This window comes from Gymnoscopelus braueri, assembly GCF_963280865.1.
Source record: "Gymnoscopelus braueri genome assembly, chromosome: 11".
NCBI lineage: Eukaryota > Metazoa > Chordata > Actinopteri > Myctophiformes > Myctophidae > Gymnoscopelus > Gymnoscopelus braueri.
Genome location: NC_137613.1, coordinates 14248412 through 14259046, shown reverse-complemented (window position 1 = coordinate 14259046; position 10635 = coordinate 14248412). Strand labels below are relative to the sequence as shown.

Below are 10635 nucleotides of genomic sequence, written 5' to 3'. Positions count from 1 at the left end.
TGTTGGAACGTAGAGGTAGTTTAATCTGTGCTCTGTGCATAACTAGTCCCAGTTTACCAAAGGTGGCATTTTTACCATGAATGGTTTTCATATTTTTACCATGAATGGATTTCATATTTTGTATTTTTGCACTGTTTGTCCAGGTTGTTTGAGTGTTGGATGTTTTAATGGATCTCAATGTCCAATTGTGTCTCATCCATTTGGTGTTTTTAAGTTAACCCGTTGCTGAATTTAAAAAAACAATGTTAGTAAAATATTCAATCAATTAATTTTCCCATATTTGTTTGATTGGCTTGGCATCAGATTTGAAATGGAAACAAATATTAAAGCTATGGGGAAACTGGGAGTTATGCTCAATGCACAGGTGGCAGTTACTCACAACGGGTGAAATGAGGCAGCACAGACCATGGAAGCATAAAGAACATATGTCAGTAGTTGTTCTAAGAAGGGGGGGGGGTCAAATTGAGGGTGTGCCGGGGCAGGGATAAATAAATCTAGAGTCAAGTGTTTTATATACTGTATCATTGGTAGGTTAACTATTTTGTATGCTCTCATTGGATGTCTGACAGAACAAAGTCACTTATGCTATCACTGGTGGTCCAATCTTTTTACGTTTTAATTATGTGCTATAATCAACGGTAGCTACAGGTTGATGATGAACCAGTTTTCCTTAGTATTTCTATGGCATTACAGCATAAAGAGTGTTTTATTTTACCCTCATTTACATTACAAAGGGAAATACTGCATTCCACCACATTTACCTGAACGCTGTATTTACTGATGAGGACTTCAGGAGTGGTTCCCACCATAGTTGACCTCCATAGTGAGAAAGGAGATGATGAGCACACCACCACCGGACCTCTACTCCAGTGGTTCTCAAGACATCCTTGATGGGGTTCCGTTCCGGGGGTTCCTAGCTAAATGATTGATGATTAAGAACCAGGTGGAGTAGTGGACCCTTGCAGGTCTGTAACTCTGACAATACGAATGGAACCAACTGTCCATTTAGTTCCAGTCGTATACTGGCAAAGTTATGGGGGTCCGTAACCTTATATATACCAAACTGGGGGTCTGTGAAATTAAAAAAGTTTGAGAAGCACTACACAATTCTCTACTCCTGAATACACGGAGTGAGCTGATTTAAATGTGTTCTGAATCTGATACAGCAAGGCTGTATCAAGCAATAATAATACATTTGAGTAGCATCCTTACCCCTCCTAGTAAGCCTCACTGCTGCCATCTAGAGGATATATAATTTCAACGGAGTGTTACTAGTGTGATACATGATAAAAACAGACTTTTGAGTATATCACCAAAGTTCATGATCGATATGTTGTGTAGTGTACTGTGATAGATTTGTATTAAATGTAACCAGGTAAATACACACACCTAAAAACACAACTATGTAAAAAATAGCCTTGAGAAGAGAGAGGGCTCAAAGGCGAGAGTCTTCTTTGTCACGTCACACGTGACTGCCAAAGTCACGTGATAATTGTGACAGTATCGTAGATCGTACCGGATGTAGGAGTTGTGTTTACATCCGCTTTCCTCCACATCAGATAGTTTAAAAATCGCAAATCGGTGTGACTGCACAGTGGCACACAGGTAAGACTCTAATGCACAGGAATTTAGTACGAAAAGCAATTACGTTGTTTAATCTTAGTTTTTAACCACTGTAACCCTAGTGAAAGGTAGCCATGGTTCACATGACGCTCGTTATATACGTTCAGATTTTAAATATAATTTTCTCATAGAGTTTCATAGAGGCGTTTGCCTAGATGGGACTCATTGATGCCATGTGTGCTGTTTTGTTTAACTCTATAAGCGTTTTCTTAGCTGTGCCTGTGTATAGCTGCATTTTGATCCGAATTTAGTTAATTTCACTGTTTTATTATTATTATGTTTTGTTTTATGTAGCACTTTGAGATTTGGTTCAAATATAAAGTGTGTTACAAATGAAATGTATTATTATTCAGGCCCTCAGTCAACGGATAGCCTGATCAACTTGATAATTTACACACACACACACACACACACACACACACACACACACACACACACACACACACACACACACACACACACACACACACACACACACACACACACATGCTCATAATTATGCACTTAGCTATTGTATTAATGAATGCCGTAGAGCAGGGGTCTTCCACGTTTTTCAGCTCAAGGACCCCTTAGCTGAGAGAGATGAAGCAGGGACCCCCACCACTACATATTGTATAAAATTGTGTTGTAGATTAAACTTTTTTCATAGATTCCATAGATAGCTGGATTCATGTTAATGTGTATTTTCAGATAGTTAACCTTTAAACCCTCAATATTTAGTCAACTTGACCCCAATCTGTGAGATTGTAGATCTGCTATTTTCAGCTAATGTTCCCCATCACACAAAGATTTGGCGGGCCCCCTGTTGTAACTCGGGGGTCCCAACCCCCTGTTGAATACCCCTGCCATAGAGTCCAATTTGAACTTGGGATGAAGTATAGGTTACTATGATTCATAATAATTCTGTTTATCCTATACTTAAATGATATGGATAGCTAGATCACAATGCTGCACATTACACAAACTCGTGGCCTTATTGCCTCAAATACGTCTAATAATTTATGTCAATGCTGACTGGAAATGATTCTGTTCTCTCTGTGAATAGGCCTAAACACATTGAAGATTATCTAATTACTTTATACTTTCAACTTCAAGAAAACAGGGAATGTTAAAAGTGGAAATAAAAATGTATGTTATTTGTCACATCTGACTTCCGGAACTTTTGTTTACAAAGCCCAAAAGCCAAACAGAAATTAAAAATGTATTCATAATGTTATAATGTTCAATGACAGAAACACAATTAAATCGTTAATCGCAATTGTTGGAGTGACAATTCATCTTCAAGTAAACTTTCATAATCGTGACAGCCCTACTCTGTGTGTTTCCACAGGGTGTCAGTCAGAACAGCATTGATGTCCACTCTGTTTCCCTCTGTGTGTTTCCACAGGGTGTCAGTCAGAACAGCGGAGATGTCCACTCTGTTTCCCTCGCTGTTTCCACGCATGACCGAGTCCCTGTGGTTCAACCTGGACCGGCCCTGTGTCGACGAAACCGAGCTTCAACAGCAAGAACAGCAGCACCAAACCTGGGTACAGACAGAGCTAGGCCTATCACAATTATTACAGGTCGTTGCTGTCGGGCAGAAACCTCTTATCTTCTTAAAATTAACATTTTGTGTTTTTCTGTAAATGAAAAAAGCAGCAGATCCACAAGCTCGAAACGTGGCGCGAAGCGATGCGTTTTGAGCTTGTAGATCTGCTGCTTTGAGTAACAGTTTTGGACATATGAGGTTTCCACTCGACAGAGACGATAATCGCCTGATAATCACAATTATTTGAGATAATCGCAATCATTTTACATAATCATCAGAATCGTTTTCCATTCATCTTATAAATTCATGTGTTGAATAATGTTCATACATTTTCAAAAATAGTGGAAATAGCTTAGCAGATCTACAGTACAAGCTCATAATGTGTTGCATCATGACAAGTTGTGAGCTTGTAGATCGGCTATTTTCGCCGTTTTTTTTTAAGGTTACATTTATAAAATGCATGGCTTGTTTTGGCCATAGTATGTTATTTCTTTTGATAATTTTGTGTGACTCTGTATTATGATCAAGTATGGCATTAGCTTACTTAATATGGAGATAAGAGGTTTCTGTTATATGCTTACAAACACCTGCAACGGGTGTACGCTCACATACACCTGCATGGGCACACATACTCACAAAATGTTTGCTTATATTGTGTGTCTTAGTTACAGAGCATTGCTGAGAAGGACAACAACCTCATGCCTATTGGGAAGCCCATCTTTGAGGTATTTACTGAGTCTTTTAACATCATGTAGAACAGGACCTCACATCTTTGTTTTTATCCAAAGGCAAATTGAAGTTGCTTTAAGTGCTGTTTGTTTGTTCAAAATAAGACTTAAGTTGCTCTCTATTCCCATAATAATCATTACAATAGACCAGAGTGTTTGTTCGGTAACAGGATTTCCCTGTGTCTCCAGCTCTTTAGTAAACAGAAAACACTTTAACAGATCGGGATACCTATTGTATCCAATTAGGAGAGAACTCGTACAGGTAAACAATTGAAATTGGAAGTGATGAATGAGAGGACAAAATTGGAATTGGACAACTATCAAATTGAAACTGATAAATGGGTTCTCTCTTCTGATCGGATGAAATTGCTGACCCACCTGAACATGTATTTTAATGTTTTATTAAAGAGCAGAAAAGATGGGGAGACCCCTGCTACTGAACAAAGACTCCATAGTAGTGATTATTGTTGGATGTGGAGCTTAAACCTTTTAACAAAACACTTCTTGCTTAAATCAAACAATATCACTTACAGCACCTTTTAACTTGCTGCCCAAAGTGTTGCTCTAGCGTCAGCATTAGGAGTTGAATTGTCGCAAATGTTATTAATGATGATGCACTGTGCAGTGTTTTCTATAAACGTGGAAAAGATGGAAGCATTAAGATTAACTCACAAATGTTGTTGTACCCTTTTAATCGTATTAATTTACAGTGGCGTATCAGTGGGTCAGAATGAATATAGTCTCTGTCAGATGGAAACCTCATATGTTCAAAAACTGTTACTTTTCAGGATTCAAATTCAAAAACGGCAAAAGTAGCCGATCTACAAGCTCGAAACGCTGCGGATCTGCTACTTTTGATGCTTTTGTGTGACGCTATAGTATGATCATTCATTTTAGGGCATTCATTTTACGAAAAAACACAAATTTAGAATATGGAGATAAGAGGTTTCTGCCCGACAGCAACGATATACTTGGTGTGTTTCTTTGTGTATATCCACATCCACCATCTCTGTCCGTTGCACTTGTTGTGCCTCACAGCAGACGTTTGACGAGGAGGAGGAGGAGGATGACGAGGATGAGGAGGACAGCGAGGAGGACTCGGAGGACGAAGAGGACATGCAGGACATGGACGAGATGAACGACTACAACGAGTCGCCGGACGACGGCGAGATCAACGAGGTGTGTGATCATCAGAGCAACACACACGCACGCACGCACGCACGCACGCACGCACGCACGCACGCACGCACGCACGCACGCACGCACGCGCGCGCGCGCGCGCGCTGTGCCATTCAGACATACGGTCATGTGGTCCAGTGTTTTTTGGCCGCGGACCCCCATCTGAAAAGGTGTTGTGCCAGGGACCCCCAGAAGAGACGAATTGTGTTTAAAAAAAGATCAAATTTATTCAAAATGTTTCAACACCAAAAATAGCAGCCATTTCTTAATAGCCAACGTATAAAATAAGTTGTTACTTGTTAAAATGATTGTGATTGCTGTATTTTGCTGTATTAAATGGAACCCTCTCAAAGAATCACTGACCTAGTCCAGTGGTTCTCAACCTTTTCAGGCCCCCCCCCACCTCATATTTGACCCCCACTCCCTCACCACCCTGACAAGCACTCGGTTCCACAGATAAATATTGTGAAAATGGCCGACCTACATGGATTTGATTGGCCAAGCTTTGCGTTACCTAGTGCAGTGGTTCTTAAACTTGTTCATGTCAAGACTCCTACAGTATATGGATGTGTGTTTGGCCACGGACCCCCATCTGAACATTTTCTGTGCTAGGGACCTCCATAAAAGAAGAGAAGAACTGTGTAAAAAATTATAAAGAGATTTCTGCCAGACAGCAACGATATAAAAAGTGATTTGTGTTGTTGTTCTTTTGTGTGTAGGTGGACATGGAAGGAACAGACCAAGACCAGGACCAGTGGCTGATTTAAACCAGCAGATGTCGCCAGTGGCCTGTGGCTGAATTCACACATTTTGAAACTCCACTTCTGGCCCCCAACGGTCTGTGACACAGAGATGGTTCTTTCACTGGATTGAGTGAACGAGGAAGGAAATGTGGGCGGGCACTATGTCTTCTAAGCACTGGTTCTCAACCTCGGGTCCGGGGACCACCCAGGGGTCCGAATGGACCCTTAACGGACGGGTCCGTAACTCTCGAGTGTGTACAAGTGCCAATGTGTGCAGTGCATACACATCGCTGGTGCATTACGCCCGAGTGTGTGTGTGTGTGTGTGGAAGTCTTTTCATTTAGTGTGTGTGTGTGTAGCAATGCGTGTGTGCCCATGGAAAAAAAAGGAATAATGTTTTAATGTGCTGGAGATTCCTGCACAGTTTATATCACAACACGTCTGTTATCCGGTGAGCTCCTACATCATCGTCGCTGACGGGCAGAAACCTCTTATTTCCATATTCTAACTTTTTGTGTTTTTTTTCCCCCCGTAAATTAACGCCCTACTTGATCATACTACAGCGTCACACAAGAGCATCAAAAGTAGCAGATCCACAAGCTCGAAACGCGGCGCGAAGCGGCGCGTTTCCAGCTTGTAGATCTGCTACTTTTGCCGTTTTTGAATTTGAATCCTGAAAAGTAACAGTTATTTTTTTGGACATATGAGATTTCCACCCGACAGAGACGATATCTAAAGACGACTGGTCCTCGTGTTTTGGCTATCATCCGTCTCTTGAATCTGTGATTACGCTCACACTAGCGGGCACTAACACTTGAGGACATCAGTATTGTCTCCGGTTGTTTTCAAACTTTGGACCTCCTTCCTCCAGTCAATGTGCCACGTCTCGGTAGCCAAATTCCCAATTCTCAAATTCCTGCCTCCTTGCCTTGAGTTACCGTAAAATTGGTGACCTCCCCAAAATATGTGACCGTCTTGTGAACGAGCGTAAATCGCTGCCGTTTGTCTAGTAACTTACTTAACACATTGCGTGCCAATCGCGTAGTTCTACGCGACCCTAAATAATTGCGCAGCGTGCCAGTCGCGTAGTTCTACGCGAAGTGTTTTTTCTTTTTTCTTTTTTTCTCCCAGTGACACATTTCATTGTAGGCCTCCCTCGCAGTGACACATTTCATTGTAGGCCTCCCTCGCAGTGACACATTTCATTGTAGGCTCGCAGTGACACATTTCATTGTAGCACACCCGGATATGGAAATATCCGGAGATTTTCGTTCCCATCCGCCGCCGCTCTAAATCTTCCCCTAATCCGCCATTATCTCAGAGTTTTTTTTCTCCTCGCTGAACGCTGTTTAACAGAAACCGCGACTACTGCAAAATGGAATGTCGCCGATTGAAACGGTCTTCTCTGGGCCACTCACACAGCTACCCTGTGTGTCTAAAAACAGTTTAACGCGCAATCTTAAGGTATTTAGCGAGGTCTGTGGCGACGTGAAAAAAACAACAATAAATCGCTGGCACTGGTGAATACATTATGATATTAAACTCTGGCGTGGAATGTGTTAAACCTAATGGTTTTTAGGCTATATAAAAACGTATATAAGATTAGACATGTAGATTTACGTTCGGACATCGACGTGTTATGTGAAGTCCAAACAATGGTCACGTATTTCGACGGGTCACCAATTTCAACATAACACCGCCATGCTGGAGGTCGGAGGAGGCAGACATATTAGTATTGGAATTTGAGTGCGTCTCCACATGGCCCAAATTCTAGCTCAAGCTAGCTTGTATGCCACTGGACTTGAGTTTTCATAGACTAGAATCTTTTGAAAAGAGCTTGTAATTGTGGTAATTGCCTAGTGTATAACATGGCTGTCTTATACATACTGTAGCTACCACAAGTATCATGTCTGAATGTGGCACTACTTAATGTGTTACACACATAGTGGATAACATTAAACAAACAACCTCTGATATACAATATATTACACAAAATCATGCTTGCTGGTGACAGTCTGGGTTGTCAAGACTTTTACCAATGCTAATTGTCATCAGAGTATTAAAGACCTTTGATTTCAATAAGAATGCCCTACCCATAAGTCACATTTTATAGTCCAGTGGTTCCCAAACACTGGGTCGGGAGACTCGGGACCTAGTAAATATGCCTTTGTTTTTTGTTTCCTACATTTTGTTTTTAATTTCAAAAGATTTCCTTAAATAAATAAAGAAAGAGAGAAAAATCTAGGAAATTCCATAAATTAGGGGATTTTTCTTTTTTGAATAAGTAGTGACAATAGCAGATCTACAAGCTCACAATGCGTCTCACGATGGCTATTTTCACTACTTTGGGTCCCAGGGAGAAAACAAATTTCTCTTTTGGGTCTCGAGCTAAAAAGTTTGGGAACCACTGTTCTAGAGAACCTACTCTCTCCAGTATAATGTATGTACCGGTATATTTTTGGTTGTTTTAAAAAAAATCAGATCAGTTCAATTTCTTGAAAAACCTGAGCAAATTCCTTTCCTGTAGTGTAATACATTTTGGTATAACTGATAATGCACAGGAAATGGCAATTATTTTTGATGATCACACATTTTCACGATTTTTCAAAAATAGCAGATCTACAAGCTATGAGCTTGTAGATCTGCTATTTTTTGAATAGCCAAAGTATAAAAGTATAAGTTAAAGTGGTTGAAATCTAAAATGACACGGATGCTTTCCCGGTTGTAATGGGTTAAAGGTAGGGTAAGTGATATTTTTTTTTGTTAAAATAAGTGTTTAATAGCTCTTTATTCTGATATATCATATATTAAATTATTATACTATTTTCACTGAAAATGTATCACATCTCAGGAACCACAACTTAGATCCCTATTTAGAAGCAGCTTCTAGTGCTGCAGAACCAGCTCTTTAAGGAGGATTTAAAAGTGACATATGGTACTACAATAGGTAGGACAAAAGGTAAGCAGGTAGACCATTCCACAGTAGCACAGCAGAATATCTGAATGCATGTTTTCCTATACACGAATCCACGGAGCGCTGCCCTGGGCGCAGCCATTGCTGCGGTGTCAATGCTCCGCGGACGCGACACCGCAGCAATGGCCGCCTACAGGCAGCTACAGGCAGCGCGTCTGTGGATTCGTCTATACACGTTTTGTACCGGCATGGCAGGTACAAGTCAGCGGGGCTCCCTTTGGTGGCGTGACTGTGAACACCTTTGACCTTTTTGAAGTAATCGCAGAGATGGTCAGGAACTGAGTCGATTCGAGTAGATCTTGGTCTTGAGTGGGAGTCTCTTTCACGACCAAAGAAGTGAGGCGACGCAGGAGCACAAAGGTCTTCAAACCTCCTTCCTTTTGGTTGCATTCCGCTCCCTCCTTTGGCTTCGTCCGATGATTTCACCACCGAAGAATGAACTCGGCCATCGTCGCTCCTGCTGATCTGTTCAGATCTTTAAGATTTCTTTGGGGCCTTTCTGCATTTATTGATAGTACACAGTAGAGATAGACAGGAAACGGGGAGAGGGAGACTGGGAGTGACGCGCAGCAAAGGTCGTCGGGATCAAGATTCGAACCCACTACGCGCTGTCAGGCGAGGAAATCCAAGTGTGACAGGCTCAGCAGTTGGACAGGCGACAGCCAGGTTTCAAGATAACAAAGTTCACTTTATTGTACGTAGCCATATTACTGGATCAAACGCTGCTTCTGTACTAGATCCTGTAGCCACACTTCACAGGGGAGAGCAGATGGTAACTCTTCTATCCGGACAGTGGCTCTCCCTCAATGTTGGTGGAGAGATGACTGATTTATCCTGTTGTGCCTCGATTTTCTCGATGCACAACAGGTGCGCAGCCACACCTAGCTCCGAGTCCAGTTATAGTTTGACTCAGGCCAGGTGTGACTGCTTAAATCAGTTATCCTCCATCCCTCATGGGCTTTGGAAACTCCTTCTCCCAGCCAGCACAAACTCATCAGAAGAGTCGAGATTGTGAGATGAAGGGGTATCAAGGCAATGCTAAAAGCTTTTAGTGGCGCCTCCGCTACGTTGGGTGACAAACTGGCCAGCAAGTGGCACGGTTTATTAGTTAGTCTGTGGAATGTAAGGGTCAGAAGAAGGTTTGCTGTTCTCCTTCGAGGAAACCATGGCTTTACTCTTGGCATGGCGCGCTATTCTACTGCTGACAGAAGTACTCCTCTTTCTGGTCTCTGTGGGTTCTAAATGCAGGTTCCACACAGAGATTCCAGACTAATATCTACGCAGTGATATTAGTCTGGCCATGCCGGCTAAAGTGAAATGGCTTCTACACTGTCCATTAAAGAGCTGGAGAGACCCGTGTTACTGACGTTTGTTCAGTGAACAAACGCACTATAGCAATGATTACTATCACAATATAGCGCTTTAACCTTTTAACAAAAAGTTTTTTTTGTTTTAACCAACAGATATCACTTCCCCTACCTTTAACCCACAAACTGCTCATGTTTCCTTGGGGTCAAATAAGATCTGTTGATGAATGAAGGTCTGAGGACCGAAATGTTGTTTGTTTGTTTCTCTCTAATAAAGGTTTTAATTTTTAAGTATACAGTGTGCAGGAGTCTCTCCATTTGTCCTGTATACATTCAGGCCATGATCTCCTACGCAACGGGTCTGCTGTCTCTTTGTGTTTGTGAAACGGAACATTTTATTTTCGCTGAATACATTTAAAAAGCAAGATATTCCAGGCTGACACTTAATAATGGTAAAGCCGGTTCATTTTTAACTTGAATGTCACCATTCACCATAGTGCAAACAAATGCAGGACAAGCATTAAAGCAGCACTATGCAAGTTTTTTTTAT

General features: G+C 41.5%; 1 protein-coding gene across 3 annotated transcripts; it reads left to right on the top strand.

Moving 5' to 3' along the window:
- Positions 1-1568: 1568 nt before the first annotated feature.
- anapc15 (anaphase promoting complex subunit 15) lies at positions 1569-10381 on the top strand. 3 transcript variants are annotated; one of them, XM_080443208.1, is made up of 5 exons: positions 1569-1605; positions 3011-3152; positions 3820-3879; positions 4921-5061; positions 5781-10381. In XM_080443208.1, the coding sequence occupies exons 2-5, from the start codon at positions 3033-3035 to the stop codon at positions 5826-5828; spliced, it is 369 nt and encodes a 122-aa protein (XP_080299334.1). In that variant the 5' UTR covers positions 1569-1605; positions 3011-3032; the 3' UTR covers positions 5829-10381. The 3 variants fall into 3 exon arrangements, with proteins under 3 accessions (XP_080299334.1, XP_080299333.1, XP_080299332.1); XM_080443207.1 differs by lacking the exon at positions 1569-1605 and having other exon boundaries at positions 2942-3152; positions 4924-5061; XM_080443206.1 differs by lacking the exon at positions 1569-1605 and having other exon boundaries at positions 2942-3152.
- Positions 10382-10635: the final 254 nt, after the last annotated feature.